Source organism: Anguilla anguilla, chromosome 10 (assembly GCF_013347855.1).
Source record: "Anguilla anguilla isolate fAngAng1 chromosome 10, fAngAng1.pri, whole genome shotgun sequence".
Lineage (NCBI taxonomy): Eukaryota > Metazoa > Chordata > Actinopteri > Anguilliformes > Anguillidae > Anguilla > Anguilla anguilla.
The window spans coordinates 7047803-7069826 of NC_049210.1; the positions used below are offsets into that span (position 1 = coordinate 7047803).

General features: G+C 51.3%; 1 protein-coding gene across 11 annotated transcripts in view; it reads left to right on the forward strand.

The window, feature by feature from the left end:
* The window catches only part of arvcfb (ARVCF delta catenin family member b), a 216976-nt gene that overhangs the window by 159928 nt on the left and 35024 nt on the right, over nucleotides 1–22024 (forward strand). For 9 of the 11 annotated variants that reach the window (XM_035379907.1, XM_035379914.1, XM_035379912.1 and 6 more), the window contains 6 exons: nucleotides 3342–3850; nucleotides 10700–10883; nucleotides 14459–14576; nucleotides 14862–15033; nucleotides 16317–16334; nucleotides 17512–17583. In XM_035379907.1, the coding sequence (XP_035235798.1) occupies nucleotides 3342–3850; nucleotides 10700–10883; nucleotides 14459–14576; nucleotides 14862–15033; nucleotides 16317–16334; nucleotides 17512–17583 (1073 nt within the window). The remainder of the gene's footprint in view (nucleotides 1–3341; nucleotides 3851–10699; nucleotides 10884–14458; nucleotides 14577–14861; nucleotides 15034–16316; nucleotides 16335–17511; nucleotides 17584–22024) is intronic. The other 2 variants (XM_035379909.1, XM_035379911.1) reach the window with 1 other exon arrangement.

A 22024-nucleotide genomic window follows, 5' to 3' on the forward strand; every position in this document is an offset into this window, starting at 1 on the left:
TCTATAACTACCGCTTCCTGGCTGCCAAATTATTTTTTTTTAAGAATGCGTATGTGCCAGACATATGCTTATGAAACAATGTACGGATAACGTATATATTGTTTGTGATGCGTGTAAACGAAATAGATTCAAATATTCTTAAAAATGTGTGTAAATATTGGGTATTATTCTGTTACTAGTGGGAGGTACACTGACTCTTTTTGATGCATCTGAAAAAATGTAAATATTTTTATTTCTTTTTTTAATTAAAAAATAAATAACTTTTCTGCTCAGTAATCAAAGGGCCGGGAGCCCATCTGTGCTGGGCCCACGTTTGGCCCTTTGGCTGTTTTTTTTTAGCAGCTCTGGCTCTTTCAACCCAGACTGCAGGAAGCACTTTAGCATAATTGTCAGTCTTGTAACACGGAGGTTGCAGGTTCGATTCTGATCCGGGGACCACGCAGTTCTCCCCTCGAGCGAGGCGCTCGACCCGAAACCGCTGCAGTAAATACCCGGCTGTGTAAATGGAGCGTACGTGGAGCTCTTAGGTGTGTGACTTACACACTTACACAGCTGAAATGTAAATGAGGAGTATAAGGGGCTTTAAAATCCACTTTAATTCGATAGTAATAATAATAATGCCACTCCCTTATGTGGCAAAGTTACCCAGCAGGCTTTGGGGCTCGATGCGGCGTTATTAATAATAACGCCCCAAACTTCTCCAGCACGCCGCGCGTTCTGCTCCGTCGCCCAGGTGACGTATGCCAGCGCGAGAGTCCTGCGTCACGACGAACAGACGGACGTGCTCCAGGTTCGATGCAGTCTGCTCGGCGCCCCGCCCCGCCCCCCGACCGTCCCCAGTCAGACAGTGACATCATACCGGAACTCTGCCGAGCGGGGCGCCGTTGATCCTTCCAGATTACTGCGGCTAATTAGCATGGGACAGGGATTTGCATTAAAGCACGTAAAGGCTTGCAAGCCCACCTACGTTATGATTGGATGTGACCAGTTATTACGCCGAGATGCTGCAGCGCTGGTGAAAACGACGTGTGTGTGTGTGTATGGGGGTGTGTGGGTGTTTTTGTGTGTGGTACACAGGTGTGAGAGATCCATGGCGGGGGGGGGGGGGGGGGGGGGGGGGGGGGGGTACTACAGCACTGGTCTAATTGCACCCCCCCCCCCCCCCTCGGTTCCCATCCTCCTCGTCTTATAGCCTCATAGCAACGCTGCTTCAGTGGAGAGAGAAGAGAATAACTGAGCACTTCTGCAGCCCTTGTGTGGGCCACTCCAGCAAATGAGGCTTCAGAAATGTGTGCAAACAACTGTGCCCGATTCCCATCTTTCAGAGCCACGTTCCTCTTTTATGTGATTGCATGTATATCAGGCGTCTTTATTTGCAAGGCCTGCCAGTAAAGTAGGTAAGAGTGGCAGTGTAGTGTAACGCTTTAGGAACTGGGCTTGTAACATAAAGGTTGCAGGTTTGATTCCCAGGTAGGACACTGCTGTTGCGTGTTTGAACAAGGAACCTGAATTCCTTCAGTTATAGACAGATATAGGCAGCTAAATCACTGGATGCTATGCAAAAATGCAACCTTTCCTCATGGTTGCATGTCTGTAGATCTCTCCTTGCGGTCGTGTGTCTGTGGTCCTGTCCTTGCGGTTGTATGTCAGTGGTTCTCTGCTTGCAGTTGTTTGTCGGTGGTTCTATTCTTGTGGTTTGTGTCTGTGGTTCTGTCCTTGCGGTTGTGTGTCTGTAATCCTCTCCTTGTGGTTGTGTGTCTGTGGTTCTGTCCTTGCGGTTGTATGTCAGTGGTTCTCAGGGGTTGTGTGTCGGTGGTTCTCAGTGGTTGTGTGTCGATGGTTCTCTCGTTGCGGTTGTATGTCAGTGGTTCTCTGCTTGCGGTTGTGTGTCTGTGGTTCTGTCCTTGCGGTTGTATGTCAGTGGTTCTCAGGGGTTGTGTGTCAGTGGTTCTCAGGGGTTGTGTGTCAGTGGTTCTGTCCTTGCGGTTGTATGTCAGTGGTTCTCAGGGGTTGTGTGTCAGTGGTTCTCAGGGGTTGTGTGTCAGTGGTTCTCAGCGGTTGTGTGTCAGTGGTTCTCAGCGGTTGTGTGTCAGTGGTTCTGAGTGGTTGTGTGTCAGTGGTTCTCAGCGGTTGTGTGTCAGTGGTTCTCAGCGGTTGTGTGTCGGTGGTTCTCAGCGGTTGTCTGTGATTCCCGGCGTTTTGTCCGCGGGTGCTGCTCGGCTCTGCTTCTCTCCTCATTAGTAAAACTGAAAGCCCAGAAGAGCACATCGCTCTGAGCTGGCAGACTGGCTGCCGCTCCTCTTACCCACCGCTGAGTTTTCATGTCCTTTTCCTTTGACATTTTTCTTTTACTTTTAATTATGGGATAGGACAAGGACATCTTCCTCCTCCTCCCTCTCTTTATATCCCTCTCACCTCATCTCTCATTACCTCTGTCTCTCACTCCTTTTTACTGCTTTTCTTTCTTCTCTTTTTTCATTTCTCTCACCTGAATATTCTCCATCCTTCCTCTTGCTTCCTGTCAGTCTCCCTTTCTCCCTCTACTTCACCTCTCTGATTAATTTCCCCTTTTTCTATTCACACTTACCTTTCTATCCTCTCTCTATCACTCTGTCTCTCTTCCCTACTCTGTGTCCTTTCTCTATTCTCTGTTCCCTCACTCTCTATCTCTCTGTTTATCTCTCCTTTTCAATTTACGGTTACAATTTAGTCATTTGGCAGATGTTTTTTTTTTTTCCCGCCAAAAGTGCATTTAACAGTTAAGCAAAGGCCACAAAAGCTGGAGATAAGCACAGCTACACTCGGGTAAGTGTCCCATCAAGGTGCGTTCCTCCATCGCTGGCCAAAGAAGCAAGGGAGGGGTTACCTTTCTGTCTTCCCTCCTGTCCTTTTTCATCTCCCCTCAAAATTAATCTTTTCTGTTTTCTATTCCCACGCTCACTCACTCTCCTCCCTCGCTCCCCTCCCTCTCTTTTTCTCTCTCTCAATTTGCTTTATTGACATGAAGTACACACAGTAAATATTTGCCGAAGCGTTATATTCTTAAAAAAATCAAAAGGGGAAAAAAAACTGTTGAAAGCATTTAGTTATTAGCTGTAGTGAGTATATTTGCAAGTTGAACAGGTAACACAGTGCAACTTCTGTCTGTACAGAGGATGTTCTCTTGCTTGGATGTTAACCTCCCTCCTTGCCCCCCCCCCCCTCTGCCCTCTCTTTCTCTCTCTCTCTTTCTCTCTCCCCCTCTTTCTCTCTCTCTCTCTCTCTCTCTCTCTCCCCCTCTTTCTCTCTCTCTCTGTCTCTTGCTCTTCCCCTCGCTCTCTCCCCCCCCCTCTCTCTCTCAGGGGGGCGTACGAGGACCCCATCGAGGCGGAGCTGATCGACGAGCGGCACCCCTACATCCACGGCATGTACCCGGCGCCCCTGGCCCAGCCCGAGCGGGGCAGCATGGCCAGCCTGGACCGCATGGGCGGGGGCCGTCGCTCGCCCTCCATCGACAGCATCCGCAAGGACCCGCGCTGGCGCGACCCGGACCTGCCCGAGGTCATCGCCATGCTGGGCCACCCCATCGACCCGGTCAAGTCCAACGCCGCCGCCTACCTGCAGCACCTGTGCTACGAGAACGACAAGATGAAGAAGGACGTGCGGCAGCTGAAGGGCATCCCGGTGCTGGTGGGGCTGCTGGACCACCCCAAGGCCGAGGTGCACCGCAAGGCCTGCGGGGCCCTGCGGAACATCTCCTACGGCAAGGACCACGACAACAAGGTGGCCATCAAGAACTGCGACGGCATCCCCGCCCTCATCCGTCTCCTGAGGAAGACCAACGACATGGAGGTGCGGGAGCTCATCACAGGTAGGGCCACCCCCCAACTTCCTTTTTTTGGCTGGAGTGCAACAGCGGGGCCAGCCCTACAAACGCGAATGTCTGTGACTGACTGAGTGAGTGAGTGATGAAGTTACACCATTGGTCGGCCGAGTTAGGAAGTCACACCATTGGTCGGCCGGATCACGTGTGTTAGGTCCAGCCATATACTGGGTTTTAACCTGGTCTTGTTTTCTTGGGGCTCTGCATCTTTTATATCTGCGACCACCGGGGGGCGCTCACGAGCGTTTCCCTCCAAATTTCAGGATGTTGTTACGTCCGAGTTGTTTTTGACCCTGGTCTCGGAGGGCCGCAGGGTCTGCTGATTTTCCGTCGTTAGCTCGCTGCTTAATTATGCGATTAAAGCAGCTGATTACACAGTTACCTCATCTCACCTGGGTTCTTGGGGTCTAAACCGGTTACTGTGTTTAATGTGAACACGGAGGCTATCAGACCCTGCGGCTCTCCAGGACCCCTACGGAGAGCATTGGATAGGGGATACAGAATTCTTTTTTTGTTGTTGTTACTGTAAAATTGGTACCCAGTGTGAGGCTGAGTGTGTCTAATTTTGAACGTCCAATCATCTGCAGCCACAGTGTGCAAACTGCGGTGTCGATTCGGGAGAGTGCAGACGTCCACGGCCCAACTCCGAAACGCACGGTGTTGCCAGCTCTCGTTGGGCAGTGGGGTTTTGCAATATGAACACAACTGTGGTTGCAGATGCTTGGACATTCCAAATTGGGGCGGGGGGGGGGGGGGGGGGATTTGGATGTAGTCAGCCCCATGTTGGCTTCCAATTTCTTCAAATGAAATAAAAAAAACAGCTCAGCTCATGATGTAGCCATGATGTCTCCAAAGCAGAGCTTTCTCTGCAACTCGACGTCGACTCCAGGATGTCTCTACCGGAGCGTTACCCCCACACGTACCCCGCCATCCGCTGGTCTATTCGCAGCTTGGAAAGGCGCCAAAATTGGCGATTAGCTCGTCCGCTTCATCGCAGACCGTCGTAAAAAGGGCGCTTTTGGGCGAACGGCGGCGTTCCTCCAGGCCGCGGGCCGTCCTTTTCGCGGGCCGTTCCCCGGCCCCCCCCCTCCCCTTTTACCTCAGACGCGCCGGCGTGAGGGATGACTCTGCTCCGGCACGAATGATTGCCTTCGCCGCGCGACGTCGCTTTCGATCACGGCTAAAAATATCCCCCCCTCCCCCGCTCCGCCAGCCTGCGAGCGAGCTTCTCTGGCCGTGCGGTTCAGCCAGCGCGGCCCCTGTAAAAAAAAAACCAGGCCTCCGCGCGATGCGGACCAGAGAGGGCATGTTTTCACTACAATTTAATATAATTACAGGGCTTAAAAATAGGCCCCCTTTTTTCTACCTTCTCAACCGTGTGTTTTTTTTTTTATAGCATTCTCCAGTTGCAAAAAAAACCACGAAGGGGTGGGCCTTGTTTTCTTACGAGCCGGCAAGTGTAGGTTTGGAAAAGGAGGAAGTAACGCCAGACGGGTTTTTAGAAGCACAGAAGCTGCCATATTTTCAGCTCTTGTTTTTTTTTTTTTTCCATCTTTTTTTTGGTAGTTTTTTCCCCTCTCTCTCTCTCTCTCTGTCTCCCTCTCTCTCTGCCTCTCTCGCTCCTGGTGTTGGCCTGATAATTAGCAATTATCTCCAGAAGCCACACATCATTAAAAGAGTGAGGCGGCGTGAGGCGGCTCGGTGCGGTGCGTGATTTTTTATTATTTTAAATTTTTTTCCCCTCCCAGCGAGCGAACGCAGTCCTCTGGGCGTTTTTTTTTCCCTTTCTCGGAGGAGATAAGCAGCGTTCCCTGCGTGGTCATGTGACCGCCTGTCTCCGTGACGCCCCCGGGAGGTGCTGGCGGGAGCCTGACGCTCGCGAGCGGGGGGCAGCCCGGCGGTACCGGCGCCTAATCTGATGCAGGGCGGCCGCAGGGGCCGCGCATCCCCCGGCTGGGACGAAAGGGGCGGAGCTTCCCCTTGGCAGGGCTTAATGGAAATAAGGCTCCCCCCCATCCTCCCCCCACCCCCCTTCCTGTCTTACGTGTTGTCTGAGTCCCTAATGTAGGGGCGAAGGGAGGGGGGGAGACGTGAGGAAGAGAGAGGGGGGGAGGCGGGGCAGGTTAGACCAGGACGTCCCGGCGGTTTGGGGGAGAGGACGTTGGATGAGTGAGGAGTGAGGGGAGGGATGACGGCTGGGACTGCACAGGACCCCCCCCCCTTGCAGTGGCGACGGGGGGGGGGGGAGAAGCCAGTACTAGGCAACGGTGACCGGCCACTTAGAGCGACCCGACTGGCAGCGCCCAGGAAACTGAATTAAGCAGGAGGCTCTGATGGTAACGCGACAGAAGGGGGAGGGGCTTGGGGAACTCGATAAGGCTGCACCTCCGGGCTCTCCTGACTGCCACTTACTGGATCGCTATCTTATTAGCAGCCTGTCCTGGTGGCAGTGAGGGGAGTTAGGCGGGGGGGTGGGGGGTTAGGCAGGGGGGAGGGGGGAGTGGGGGTTAGATGGGGGGCGGTGTAACTGAATCAGTAGCTCCAGACCCCATTTTAAATCGCACTGCAGTCACAGTAGCGACCGTCAGCTAATGTCTCTCAACAAGATGATGTGGAAACACTTAGGCCTCTGAAAATCTGCCCTCCTCCCATTCCCCCACCCACCACCCCCCTCCCTTCCCCTAAAAAACCCAGTTTCACATCAAATTACACTCAGCAGGGTCTGTGGTATTCCTCCAGAATAGGTTGTTCTACTTTCTGGTCGCTTTTCACACCAGACTAAGGCCGTCTAAAATGGCGGCTCATTGTAGGCTGTTAGAATTGCACTAAACGGGACTACAATTTTTCCCCTCAAATGCGCAGTGCACACATTTCTGCATTAACAAAGATTTTTTGAATTGTGTTCAGTGAGTTTCTATTTTGCTCTCCTGGTAGATTATGTAATGTACTAACGTGAGACTTTTCTTTCGGCACCACCCAGAGGCAGGGGGGTGCCATATCGCTTTCCAACTAGCTAGTAGCAGTTATACGCAATGGATAGATTAGCTGAAATTCCCACAGAAGGCAAAAATCTCATTTCTGCTTGGTTCAAGGCTTTTACCCAAAAGGACTACGATACAACAACCTTACTGTATATCTGTTTCACTGAAATTTTGTTCATAAATATTTTTTTCCAATTTCTTGTTAATGTAATAAGGACTGGTAACTTGATGTTTTGAGTACGGTATTTAATTATATGTCTTACTACAACAACAGTTGGGAGGAATAGTACAGATGACAGGAATGACAAGGCTTGCTAAGGTATTTAATGGAGAGGAGAGCATACGAGGCTTCAGTGCTTTATGAGGAGTCCATAGAGAACTATGCAGACCTTAACACAGAGGTCAAAGAGAATATCTGTACATATGGCCTTACTAGCCACACTGACAGGATGTTTAATTGCTGAGGAAGTTTGCATACTTTGGGTTCTGTGTTTTGTAGAGACAAGCAGAGTTACTGTCACCTTGTTTTAAGCACCGTCGCTGCGCAGTTGGCGTCTTTGCGACAGCGATAAACCACCTTCAGGGTAGTTAAGATGGTGGCCGGGTGCCAGCGGGGTTTTTTTTTTTTGCGGACGGGTCCCCTCCGCGCCGAAGAAGCTCAGCTGCTGTAGTCCGGCAAGTCGGGGGAAAAAAATATGATTTTCCTGCAACGCGCATGGCGGTAAGGTTGCCACTGACGTACTGCGGGTGTCAGCTTCAAAAACATGAAAATGTGTACGCCTTGGCTAGCCCGCGGTCCTGGCTTGGGTCAGACGGTAACAGCGATCTGCTTCAGCTGCGTCTGGAGTGAATTTCGCCCTCTGTGTCGTGTCCTCTTTCAATCCAATTTACCGGAGGGGCTGGCTCACGGCGTGGGCTCAAATTTGGAATATTTCGTTTGAAGTGGCTTCTGAAGAGCCATGGAAAGCTACATGCGCCGCCAGTGCTGCGGTGGCCATTTTGACCGCGCTGTGACTTCCGATCAAGTGCTGTCCCCCGGAGAAACTAAACAAGCGATTTTTCCACATTGTGAAAAAAATAAAAACTTTTACCTTTGTAAATAATACTTCATTATTTAAAAGTAGCCCTTGTTTACTTCCAGCTTTGATCTTGTACGTGATCTTAAGGTTGAAAATGAAGAGGCCCAAGAGTAGAACACACTCTCATACTCTTTCAGAATTAACCAGCCCTTGAGCTTGCTCTAGAATGGATTCTAATGGTCAATAAAATAAATAAATTAAGTTAAAATGGAGAAAGAGGCACTGCATGAAATGAAAGGGAAGGCTGGTTTTAGCAAACCCAGCAGAGCCGCGCTCTACAGTGCTGAAGGTTCGACATCGCAAACTCCCGGTACTCCGTCGAGCCAGGTTTTTGCCGTTCATGTGCATCAGCGATGGCGACAAGAGGCCGAGTACCCGAGGTTACGTTGGGCTAAGAGGTCCAGCAAGGATTTTTTTGCAGTGAATAAAAATTCATGGAAAGTTAATTTCATTCAGCGAATCAGTAATGGCATTCTTAACAATGACAGAAAATGCATAACAATTTATGTGGCTCAAATTTAATGTACTTTTCTTTTCTTTTTTTCTTTATGATTGCTGCCTTCCAAATGGCATTTTTCTTTTTTTTCTTTTTTTCTTCTCAGCAATAAAATCAAATTAAATGCTGCCGACGCCGCGGCCGATGTCACAGTTATAAAACGTCCGTTTTCCGCGATACGTTTTCCGCAACGGGGGCGTAATTAAAACACGCCGTTGCTGTCGGTCGGCTTGTTGTCGGAATAAACGAAGCGATCCCAATCGCGCGAAACGCGGAGGTAATCATCCCGTTAGCCTTCGGGCTCCTCGTTCTCTCAGCCGCCATCGTTCTCCTGTGAGTGTGGCGGACGTCCGCGGCGGCAGCTATCGAGCGCGTTAGCTCGAACGCTAGACGCGCCGGAGGGGGGTGGGGGGGTGGGATGGGGTCTGCGTGGTGGCAGTCGCGTCCTCCACTGCGACTGTTTAGAAACAAAATCTTTTTTTGGGGGGGGGGGGGGGGGGGGTTTTCAGGGGGTTTGGTTAGCATGTAGCTGGCACAAGTGGGTACGGCGATTGTTGACCGAGTGGAAAATGTACAGTAATGGGACCGGAGTGTTCGGAGGACTCGTGACACTTCCTTGCTCGTCGCTTGCAGCTGTCGAATAGCGAATAGCGTGCGCGTCTGTCAAACTGTAAACTGAACACAGCGCCCCCTGGCTGTTACCGTTTTCCGTCTGAGGAGGAAATCCACCCCAGCCCCCCACAAGAAAGGTCCACATTCCTTCCGACCTAAAGCCGAAAGACGAAGGGGTTTCTTTTCGCCGTTCTCATTTTAAGCAGTTCCTTTTTCGCAGACAGCGTGGGGGGTTATATAAAGTTAACGACACAGAGATATTGTGGTCTGCGTGCGTGCGGAATTAAAGTCAGTCAGAAGTATAATATTGCATTACGCAACGCTTCGTTCTTCATCCGATTTTTTAAATTTTTTTATTCTCTCCCCCCCCACCCCACCTGTTTTTTTATTGTCAGTGTTACGGAGTGTGCGTCATATCAAAATAAGATGTTCAAAATAAAGTCATTAAAAAAAGAAGCGTCTGTTATATTCGCGGGAGAAGCTTTGTCTGTGAAAGCACACTCATCGCACTGTGGCGCTCTGAAAGAACAGTGTGTGTTATCGCCAATAAGCACCGCGTTCCTCCAAGACAGGAAGCGACCCGACTTCACACACACTCACCGCCGGCACATTTTTGTGGTGTGGAATAGCTGTGATAAAAAAAGGAGTCTATGGTTTATTTTCTCCAATATTTATAGGATTGTTTTTTTCTTTTCCTTTTTTTTTTTTTTTGCTTCCTACATTCGTCCCTTATCCCCCTGGAATATTTTCATGCTCGGTACATCTGTCGGAAGACAGCTCGATTCTCACGTGTGATCTTATTTTTGGCTTCAGCTGACACCTACAGTAATTCTTAATTCACTGGTTCACATTCATTAAAGTGGCCTTATTTGGAGTGCTTTCATGTTTGGAAGCTTTCTTTTTTTGTACTGTGGGAATTTCATGCTCAGTTTAAAAGCAGGCGGTTGGTTGATTCTCGGCCTTTGAAGTACAGAATGGAAGGGAAGCCCACCAGAAGCTGTGGCTGGGGGGGTGACAGAACCTTGTGTACAACCAAGATGGCGGCAGGTCTCTCTCTCTCTGTATGATACACAGACAAACAATGTAGAGAAATGATCTGGTTTTGGTGTGTTGAGGGGCCAGTGTGTGTGTGTGGCTGATGGGGATGGTCAGTGTTTGGGGCGGGGTGTGTGTGTCTGATGGGGAAGGTCAGTGTTTGGGGCAGGGTGTGTGTGGGAGGGGGGTGGAGAAGGGTGTGTTCTGTGAAACTTTCCAGAGGAACCCAGGACTGGTTTTAGCTTTTTAACTGTGCTTGTGCTTTGGTCGTGTGATCACGTTTTATTTAATTTTAGTTTTGGATATTTTTGGTTTGTGTTTGACTTTATGATAGTTCGGTAAAAGGCCTTGAAAAGTCACATCTGCTCTCTCTCTCTATCTCTCTCTCTATCTCTCTCTCTGTCTCTCTCTCTGTCTCTCTCTGTCTCTCTCTCTCTCTCTGTCTCTCTCTCTCTCTCTCTCTCTGTCTCTCTCTCTCTCTCTCTCTCTCTGTCTCTCTCTCTCTCTCTCTCTCTCTGTCTCTCTCTCTGTCTCTCTCTCTCTCGCTCCCTCTCTCTCTGTCTCTCTCCCTCCCTCTCTCTCTGTCTCTCTCTCTCTCTCTCTCTCTCTCTCTCTCTCTCTCTCTCTCTCTCAGGAACGCTGTGGAATCTCTCCTCCTACGAGCCACTGAAGATGGTCATCATCAACCACGGCCTGCAGACCCTGACCAACGAGGTCATCATCCCGCACTCGGGGTGGGAGAACGAGCCCAACGAGGACTCCAAGCCGCGGGACGCCGAGTGGACCACCGTCTTCAAGAACACGTCCGGGTGTCTGAGGTAGAGCTCTGCCACGCCCCCGCCATGGTTTTCGCCCAAGCCACACCCCCTGCCATTCCTTTACCATAAGCCACACCCCCTGCCATTCCTTTACCATAAGCCATGCCCCCTGCCATTCCTTTACCCTAAGCCACACCCCCTGCCATTCCTTTACCATAAACCACACCCCCTCTCGATCTTTCCTTTACCCTAAATCACACCCCCGTTACATGCTTACCATAAACCACACCCCCTGCCGCGCCTTTACCCTCAGCCACAGTGCCGAAGCCACTTCTGTTTCTTCCCGCTGTTGAAAATGGGTTGTTGTTAATTTAGCATAATGAGTTGCTGATGAAATCTCATAGAGGTTACTTGTGTCAGCCAAATTTTAAAAAATAAATCTCTCCCGTTAATTGTCGCGGTGTGCGGATGATTGGCGGTCCAGCGGTAGGGGGTACGACGTCTGTGATGACAGACCTCTCGTAGAGACGAGTCCAAAACCTCGCGGCAGCCCGTGAGAAGCACACAGGGGCGGACAGACAGGCAGGCAGACAGACAGACAGACAGACAGACAGACAGACAGACAGGCAGACAGGCAGACAGACACAGGCAGACAGACAGACAGGCAAGCAGACAGGCAGGCGGACAGACAGACAGGCAGGCAGACAGACAGACAGACAGGCAGGCAGGCAGGCAGGCAGGCAGACAGACAGACAGGCAGGCAGGCAGACAGACAGACAGACGGGTGTATCGATAGCGTCGTGCTTAAGGAGCGTTGGGTGTCATGGCGATGGAGCTGGCTGTCCGACACACACTCACGCCCACGCGTCTTTCTGAACACTGAGCCAGGAAAGACTCAACCCCCCTCCCCTCCCCCCCACTCCCCCACTCCCCCCTGCTCCCCGGGAAGCTCTCAGATTACCTCTTCAGTCCATTTAATAACCAAAAAAAAAAAAAAGTGCATAAATCGCTAGGGGCGACCTAAATTACTGCACTTTGTTGCTCTGGCTATTAGCATTAATCTAACCTTTTTGTTTTAGCGAGCTAAGTACAGACCAACGAGAAGCGGGGGGGGGGGGGGGGGGGGGCTGTGTCTTCATTCTCTAATGAGATAAGGATATTTAGGCTGGGAGTCTTAGCTCACCGTTATGACTGATCAACATTGCACTTCTCTGTGGCAAAGGGTGAAGGTAAAGGGTTCTGTAAAGAACCAAAGATTCGGTTGCCGCGTTATCTGGGTTTCCATAGGAACCTGGTTTCCATTGAGCCCAGCTAAACGTTGCTGTATTTTGGTGCCGTTGTTGTAAATTCAAGGCCTTTTGTTGCTCATGGCAGCAGAGCGTGGATCGTGTCTGAACCGGGACCCTCAAGGACAGTTTTTGGTTCTGGAGAACCGCAGGTTCGCGGGTTATTACGAACTTAGTTGATCAGTTAAAGCACACGATCGCACGTTTAGCTCGGGTCATAATTCTTGGGTCGAAATCGGGTTTAAAAATGGCGTGCTGTGCGAACCACCAGCGCCAGGCTCTGGCCTTTTACCTCAGACTTTGGGGGACAGACCAGCGGTTTGGGGTCTGCAGATTCTTCGACGCGTTGCGTGCGTTTGTGGCTAGTCTGGCGTTCTTCGAAAAGGGGCCGCCATGTTTGGTGACATCATCCAGCAGTTGACCCTCCTCTCCCGCTGTCCTGGCTTTAATCTGGGCTTCCGAGCCGGCGGTACATCCCCCCCCCCACCCCCACCCCCCCTCGCGTGAGACGCACGTGTCGCCTTGGCAACCATCCTCAGCAGAAGCTCGTTACGGCTTCCCCAGCTGGAGGGCTGCGGTCTATCGGCCGAGCTCCAGCGAAATTCTCACTTTTCTCCATTTCTTTTTTCTTTGTCTCTTTTTTGTTCCCCCTCTCTTCTCCCTGCGTTTCTCCCAATTTAACGCGTTCCAGATAAAAAAATTTCTTTCTCTTCTGGCATCTGAGGCTGTTTAAGAGACTTGAGCTCTACACCGGCTGTCCTTATATTACACCCCACGAACTGCTGGAGTCTGACTGCCCCCCCCCCTCCCCCCCTTCATTTTGTTTTAATGGACTTAGCCTGCTCTCACTGCAGGGTCAAGGGGTCTGGTCCTCAGCCTTTATCATTTAGTGTAGAATTTGAGAGCAGGTTGCAGTGGGACAGCAGGTGATCACTTGTGCCTTTAAGTAGGATGTATGACAGTGCTGCAGACAGGCACACCTCAAGAAGGGGAGGGGGGGGCAGGCACTGTGGAATAGCTAGTAAATAGTGGGACAGGGTTACATTAGTTTGCCTACCTTGTTTCATGGAAAGGCCCACCCAGACCCCGGCCCCCATAACCCCCCCCCCAGTGGGTTGGCCACATTGCGCAGGGTAGTGCCTCCTCTGCGGGGCAGCAACCCTGCCCCCCCCCCCCCCCCCCCCCCCCCCCCCCCCCCCCGTCTCTCCATCTCCGTCCCCGTCCTGCCACTGATCCGGGCTGCTAGAGCCCATCTCTATGGAAACGGTAACCAACGACATCTGTTGCCTGGTAAGCTGCTTAGCGGCAATGCCACAGCGGCGATAAACGGAGTTCAGTGGCGCCGCCGATTCCTCTCCCCCCCCCCCCCCCCCCCCAGCCCCCCACCCCACTCCCCATTTATTTCCCCTTCCCTTGAAATTGGAATGGAGCTGATGACCCAAGCGGAGGAGCAGCCTCTGCTTCGCCGCTTTCGAGCTTTGTCATGTTAAAGAGGCGCCCCGGTCCGCTCCTCGGGTTTCCGAGGCGACGTTTCGCGCGGGACGCGCTGCGTGACGTAGCACCCGTCCTGCTCGTCCCCCGAGGTGAGGTGGAGGTCGTTTCGGGCAGGGAGGTCGGGGGGGCGGGGGTGGGGTTGGGGGACCCCTCTTCATCTCCATCTGTGACACTCCTCCATTGCCGTCCCTGGGGATGACGGACAGCCCAAGATGGGGGGGGGGGGGCGGTGAAGTCAGAGGGGTCGAGGCCGTTGTTCTTGTGTTGCCACATTTGACCTTGTCACTCCCTGTGCCCCTAAATGCTGAAGTTGATGAATTGCATAAGGAGACATATGGAGACACACACACATGCACACACACACACACACACACACACATATTCACACACACTAATACTCGCACACACACACTCGAGCAACAGCAGAACAACTTGCCCGTGGAGAGCGTCAGTCTCAGAAACACACAAGTGTGAGATCACCAAGGAAGGCACAGAAGGATTACAAGTCACGGGACGCCGAGAGAACCACCATCTTCAGGAATTATAAATCACAGATTGCGCACCTGTGTAAAGCTGGCTGAACAAATCAGAGATTAGTTCTGTACACGAAAGAGCCCCTGCAGACCCAAGCTGTCTTTATTCAGCTATTCCTATAGCATCACTATCCCAGAAGGAAATCAGAAGAGAAAGGGTAACTTATTAGAGGGGCGTGGGCCCAGTATGGGCGTGTCACATGGTAACAGACGGTGCGCTCAGTGTGGGCGTGTTACTCGATAGTGGAACGCTCAGTGGCGCCCCGCCGCTCGTTAGTGTGACGCCTGCTCAGCGGCGCCCCCCTGTGGCCCCTCGTTGCAGGAACGTGAGCTCGGACGGGGCGGAGGCGCGGCGGAGGCTGAGGGAGTGCGACGGGCTGGTGGACGCGCTGCTCCACGCCCTGCAGTCCGCCGTGGGAAAGAAGGACATGGACAACAAGGTGAGACGCTCCGCACCGCACCGCACCCACTCCCCAATCATATTAATGATAATAATAATAATAATAATAATAATAATAATTATAATGATGATGATGATGATGATGATGATAATAATAATGATAATAATAATAAGGGATTGTGTTTGTATAGTGCTTTTCGTGATCTTAGACAGGGTATCGGGATGGTGGAAACTCACCTCAAACACCACCTCCCTGCAACTGTGGTGCATGGCAGCCATTTTGGCTCACGTTGAGCCGGCGTGGCCCCTGTGCTCTTTCCCGCAGTCGGTGGAGAACTGCGTGTGCATCATGCGCAACCTGTCCTACCACGTGCACAAGGAGATCCCGGGGGCCGAGCGCTTCCAGGACCCCGGGGCCGTCCAGACGCCGGGCTCCGGCGGGCCCCAGAGGAAGAAGAAGGACGACGCCGGCTGCTTTGGCGGGAAGAAGGCCAAAGGTACGCTCCTCATCCTCATCCTCCTCATCCTCCTCCTTACGTTGGTGGTCACCCGGGACACAAGCCCATAAGTTTTACCCATGAGCCAGAAGGGAAGCACCACAGACTCACAAAAAATGGAGACGGAACGTTCTTTGATTTGGACATCCCACCTTTTCCATGACATGGCACACTTTTGGGGGGGGGTTTGTTCACTGTCTACTCACTGAGACAGAGAGAAACCTCTGTGTAATGGTCCGTCCATCCATCCATCCATCCATCCACCAGAAGTGTGACTTCCTGGTTGCACTCTCCATTTCCTTTAAGACAGCTGCTAAATTACTGGCATTTAGCAGACGCTCTTATCCAGAGCAGCTTGCACAACTGTTAATAATTTCACACAGTATCCATTCTAACGGCTGGATATGTTCTGATTTCGGGTTAAGTACCTTGCTCAAGTGTACAACGGTAGCGTCCTCTCCTCTCCAGGAATTGAGAGGATTTCCTGACCATTATACTGCACTGCATAGTATCTATTAGCTTTGAGCTCCATTTCCCCGCCCCCCCCCCCCCCCCCTCTTTTCGGTCACATTCACTCCACATCGGAATGAGCAGTTGCAGTGGTGCATTCTGTGAACGGACGAACGCATAGAAGAACGTGCTTGTTTCAGCTTGGTGTGTGCTCTTTTGTCCGTAACTGTGTGTGTGACTGCCTTTGGAGCTCTGTGTTTCTGTGACTGGCGTTTGTTGAAAGGGAGGACGGGGCCATTTTGCTTCCCCCCCACCCCCCCCCCCCCGTGTCTATACATGCTACCCCCCCCCCCCAAATTAAGACAGAACCCCCACACCACCGCATTCAGTTCTGGGAACGTTTGTTTGAGGGCAGACAGACCGGGGGCACACGCATGTGCGGAATCTTTTTCGTTTGTTTGCTCTGTCAGTTCTGTTTGCAGCGGGTACCGCAGGGACACATTCTCGCTCCATTTAAAGAGCCGCGGCGCTGACATCACTTCCTCTTTCAACGCCGTCCCCCCAGCGAATACCTGTGTACTGCTAATGGATTTTATTTTCTGGCTGCTGTCTTTTTCTTTTCTTTTTCCCCTGCTGTGCACTTTTTTTCTCTCTCTCTCTCTCTCCTTTTTTTTTTTTTTTTTTCCTTTTTTTAAGTCTGGACTTAATGAACTTCTTCTGCTTTTGAGTTTGAGAAGTGTGCAGCTGTGAATTCTGTCTCTGTCTCTAATGTGCACTCCTGTTATCTTCTCCCTGTTTTGCGCTGGCATCGCTGCGTCCGTGGCTAACTGTAGAGGAATGGTTTAACCAAGGTGAGTTCGCTCCCGCCCCCCACCTCATCGCGCTTCTCGTTTCCCTGTTTATAGACGCCGTCATCGCTTCCCTTCACCCCCAAAAAAAATGTCCAGTCAGCAGTCTGTCTTGTACCCATTCCCGCCCCCACCCTGCCCCCCTTGTGAAATTTTACTTCTGGTGACGGACAGGGCGACCAGCCAATCACAAGGTGGCTTGCCGTGTACTCATGAGATGAGCAGGGTAGGCTGGGTGATGGACCCGTGGTGTGGCCAATGGACGAGAGGCATCTGATTGCAGGCCATAGGAGGGCGGGCCTTGATGTCAAACCCTACTCTTTAACCTCCTTCCCCTTAGTCTTATCCACGAGCTTGGAATTGTTTATAACCAACAGCTTGCTTCAATGGATATGGTTGGATGTCAAACCCCTCCCATCCACGTCCAACCCCACCCTTCCCGCATCCAATCGGATGTACTTGCAGTGGGCTGACAACCACATTGGGCATCTGTGTAGTATGACGGTTAGGGAAGCGGGGGTCACAGGTTCAAAATACTGCGTGGGGCACTACTGCCACACCCTTGAGCAAGGTCCTTAATCCGAACTGCTTCAGTCAGTAGTTAGCCGTATAAATCTTGTGTGTAAAATGATAAATGATAATGCTGGGCAAGAGCTAAATGCTAAATGTAGCTAAATGCTAAATGTACTATCATTTTGGTCTGCTGTTGTTTCAAACCTGTAGGGGTCACCTCTGACTGTCCAGTCCAGTCCCCAGTCCCACCCCCCTCCCTACCCTGTTCCCTGTCTGTGTTGTTCAGCCTCTCAACGTTAATGAGAGGCAACTGTGGTCCTCCTGTACGGGGGATTCTGTCTGTCAAAGTAGTCATTAGCCTCATTAGCTTGACTCCCTTTCAAAAACGAATCTGCCAGCTTCCTGCTCACTGGGCCCAGACGGACGCTCATTGGCTGGCATGCCGCGTCCGTCTGGCTTGCTGTTGAGGTCACGTCCTTCTTGAGTTGGGGACCCAGCATGTCTGTTGAAGGTCCCTGGCCATTTGAGGCCCCCGCAGCCTCCATCCACAGAACTGGGGTGCCAATGGGGGGCAGCTGGTGGGGGGGGGTTTGTCTTTGCCTTCTGGCTCCATCACCCCCGCCCCCCTCCGCTGATACATTTACACTCTGCTCTCCTCTTCAAACAGGCCGGAAAAACGGAGAGAACGACAAAAACTACGACACACTGGACCTGCCCAAGCGTACCGAGCCTACGAAAGGTACGCTCCTTTCTGCTTCTCTTGTTTGTTTTTTTTTTTGTTTTTTTTGGTCTGTTATCTCTGCTCAGTCGCATCAAAGGACTCGCACAGAGGAGATTAGTCACAGCATAACGATTTCGGCCGCTTTCGACTGGCTAGGATCAAAGGAGTTGCTTCGCCATCGCATAAAGAAAGGCCTGGTAATTGAACCCGAAACGCTGAAAAGTTTCCCTTGAACTTTTGGAATCATTGCGATCATTCGCTCGACGACAGCTTGGTTGAAGGTTGTTTGGCTGAGTAATGGATGTTTTCCATGTTACCTTTGCTAAGGAACCTTTTAGTCACAATGATGCTTGTTATGACCAGTTATTGTAGGTAAGTGCTCTCAATGGATTATTGGGCAGTTCTTGCAAAGCCCACAAGGGCATTGATTACTGTTTAGAATTTTTTTGACACATATATATCACGTTCATAGATTCTGTCCGCTGAATGTAGCGGTTTAGCTGCTTGGAGGCTCTGAGTGGATCAAACTTTTCCGGCGGACTTTTTGGCCTTTTTTTTTTTTTAAAGTGCGACCGTATCGTTATAAAGATCCACGGCGTTGAATAACGGCTTCGCGCTCGTATCGAAAACCTGTCCTCCGCGCCGAAGATCGGGAGCCGCCGCAGCTCTGAGATGAACGGCAAACTCCTTTCCCGCCCCCCCCCCCCCCCGTGAGAAAAGAAAAGCCCTAATCCTCGTCGCGTTAAGGAGGGGGGGAAGTTATGGCAGTTACAGGACCGCAGTGGGCCGTAGCGCGGAGTTCAAGTTCAACTGAGGCGCCGTAAAGGACAAGGGGCCCCACCTGGGATTTTGGGCCCCGTGACAAGATTTCTCACTGGGCCCCCACCAGCTGTTCTAATATTTTTTTGAGGGCCCCTGTCAGTCCAGGGCCCTTGTAATCATCACCCCCCCCCCCCCCCCCCACAAACACCCCCCCACACCCTCATACTCCTTCAAAAGGGTCTCTTACCAAATACCTTACCAATACCACCTTGTATATGTGAGTATGTTTACATACACATACACACAAGGTGGTTAGTTCGGTAAGAGCCTCTTTTTGAGAGAGTTTGACTCTAAACGCCCTACGAGTGGTTTTATGAGCCGACGCAAGCAGCCGTGTGTGTGTGTGTGTGTACATAAGGTTCAGCGAAAGAGAAGGAGAAAGAAGCTGCAGAACAGCAGCTTGTAATTGTATGTAAATGGGTCACGGAGGCTGGGTCTGGCTGCGTGCTATCAGACCAGCCCTGATTGGTTAAAAATACGGCTGTGCCGCGTTGAACCCGCCGCTGGATAAACCCGTTCTCAGCGACACCGATAATCGCCAGGGCTGATCCCCCGCGTGCGTTTTTTACGTCTTACCCAAATTCGAGACAAAAAAAGGGGGCGAATCCTTCCCGTCCCCGTTCTCCCCCCCCCCCCCCCGTGGGCGAGCGAGCCGCGTCGCTCTCCGCCGTCGCTCCCGCCCGCCGCGGTGATGCCGCGCTCCCGCGCGCTCGGGTCTTTCCCGCTAGCTTCCCGCGAGGCTGCGCTGTCTGAGCGTCCGCTCGTTTTCTCCGTACGGCGTGGCGCAGTCACGCTACAGACGCGCGGCGCGCCTCACCTCGGCGCGAGCGAGGGGGATTTCTTTCGTTGCCCGCAGTGGCGTTTGCCGCTCGTGCATTTATTCGGGCCTCGACAAACAATTTTATTATTGATTTTTTTAAATGAAGGAAAACGGAGAAATCCGATAAAGCGTGCCTAAAAATCCGCCTCCCTCTCCGTGCGTTGAGAGGGGCTTACCTCGAGAGTGGCAGGAGTGTAATTTCCCTAATGTTCTCGTCGCCCTCCCCGTGAGCGGCGCGGGGTCCGAGGCAGCCGGGCGGGGCCGGGCGCCGTTAATTACAGCGGGGGGGGCACGGGGGCGGACCGGCGCTGGCGTTCCGGGGGGTTAGCGGCTTTCCCGCCCCGGAGCCGCGGCGAGTCCCCTCGGCGATCAGCGATTATGGCGGTAAGCAGGTTCGGACCCGGCCTCCGTCAGGATTCCGAATCTGATGAGCCGTGCGCTCTGGTGCGCTTGCATATTAAAACACTCCGGAGGGTCGCCTCTAACTGACTGACTTTTTTTAAATTTTCTATTTTTGGACACCGCCGTGAAAATGAACATCTCAAATTTGGACTGCTAGTAGTGTGTGGATTGACAGTTTTTTTTTTTTTTCTTTATCTATTTTCTGGGAAAAGGGGGGAGTTTTTTTGTTTGTAAAAATCACTATGTACACATCGCCGGATTCATCAGGGTCTAATGGCAACCGCTCAAAGTCAATAGAGCTTCCAGCTTCCCTGTAATTAGCCACATTAGAAAGCTAAAGTGGGCTTGTATGAAACTAGATTACAATTAATTGCAGTGGTTTACGTAGGTAAGCCGATTCTGTCGTTTATCTCCTCAAAGTCAAGTGGACGAGCCCAGAGAATGATAATTAGCGTTTTTTTTTTTTTTTTTTTGCACAAATTCGCCGAAACGCTTCACAGTCGCGGTCTGCTCTTAATGGGACTCAATTGAAAATAATCTTCTCTGTCCTACATTTTGACATTTGGGGGATTAATTACTATCTCCCTATTTATTGTTGCAATGGTGTAGAGTTGCATTGGAGTCTGGAGATGGCTAATCGCGGGGGGGGGGGGGTGGTGGTGAGGAAGTTTGACCTCCTGCTGTAACGCGTTGCATGCTCCTTCGCTGACAGGTAGTTAGTTAGTACCAGCCACGCGCTGACCTGATGGGCAGCGAGCAGGGTTATCGTGCTGCTGTGTGACTTTGGGGGTAATTCTGGGGGCTGGAAGATGGAAATCCGCCCCCCTCACCCTGTGTGTTAAACACAAAGCCAGCCGGGTCACTCTGTTACCCAGTTTTTTTGTTTTCAGTGGACTGATGTGCAAGTGCGTGTGTGTGCGCGTGTGTTTTAGTGTTGTTGTGTTTTCTTGTCTGTGTGTTTTGGGTGGGGGGTGGGTGTAGGAAAGGGATTTTCGCCGGGTGAATCGGGTCAGATTCAGAGCACAGAGATTGTGGAGATTACGGGCAGTTTCGGTCCTTATCTCTTGTCTGTCTGAAGCAAGATTGGTGTGCCGTTCGCACCCCAGAGACCTGCCCGAGGCTGGCTTTGTGATTGGCTCCCTGCGCTGGGACTACACTGGTCCTCCTGGGTCTCCCAGATATCCCAGCGCAGCAGCGCATGGGGTCAAAGGGCACGATTGAATATCAGAGGACATATCCTCCGTATTTAAGAACTTTGTTAAGTGAATTTGAACATTCTAATGCTATTGTAGCAATCACTACTGGTAACTGAAATCAATGAGAGTTGCGTCCGTGGGCTCCACAGTCTGGTATCGGACCTGTGCAGTACTCTACGGCTGGCATCCCTGTTGGGTGGGGCACGTTAGCGGGAGTGCTCGTAATTGGCGGAGCACCCGTGTGTAATCAATCACTAGCGCCCCCTCTGGTCAGTCGGGTGCCTGCGGTCTTTTTGCTCAAGCAGCATGTAAACAGTCCTCCTCTGACTCAGTTTCTGTGTGAGATTAGCGGATTGTAAAACGTGCTTCAGAGGAGACTAGAGAATATTGCAATTGTGTATTCCTTATTTGGAGAAAAAGAAAAATCTGGGCTAAAAAATTGCAGGGGAGTGAGGGGTGCATTTTAGGACCAGCGACAGTCTCATGTGGTCTTTGGACATTGGCCATTCTTTGTTCAGTCAAAGGTTGTGGCCTCTGCTCTCCCACCAGTACATTGAGATGATTAGTGACAGTTTGCTTACAACATAGCATGCTTTGGTTTGTATTTTATGTTAATTACTGTATAGCCTGCTTCAGTAACACATCCATTGTGCGCTGAAAATTTTGTTTCAGCGCTGAACACTGATTGCAATCTATTATGATTGACATTACTCATCAAACCATAACAGAAGATATGAGCAGAGTCATTAATAACTCTGACAGAATCATTTACACAGCCAAAAACATGTTTTTGGCTCTTTGTAGTTGCTAGTTGAAATGCTTGAAATGCTGGCCAAATGTTTTTTTTTTTTTTTTTTGCTGTGAGACCCAGTCACAGGAAGGCTGAGAGAAATCAGCTCACGTAAATTAGTGTTTTTTTTTTTTGTTTTTTTGAGAGAGAGAGTGTAGATAGAGGAGGATGAGCAGACCCTTGAAGTGAAAGCAGGAGTCCTAGGAGAGGACGGAGGAGTCCCAGTCGGAAACGGAGCTGGCATCGGGCGCCGCAGACGATGATGAGTCATCCGTCTCGTACATCCCCGGCTGAGTTCTGTCGGGTTCCAGATCCTCGGCTCCCGCGCGTCTGTGCGTCGCCCCGGATACCGCCGTCTGCCGAGCGATGGCGGTGCGATGTAAACCAACGAGAGACGCGTACATTTCTCTCCCGCAAAAACCCTCCTCC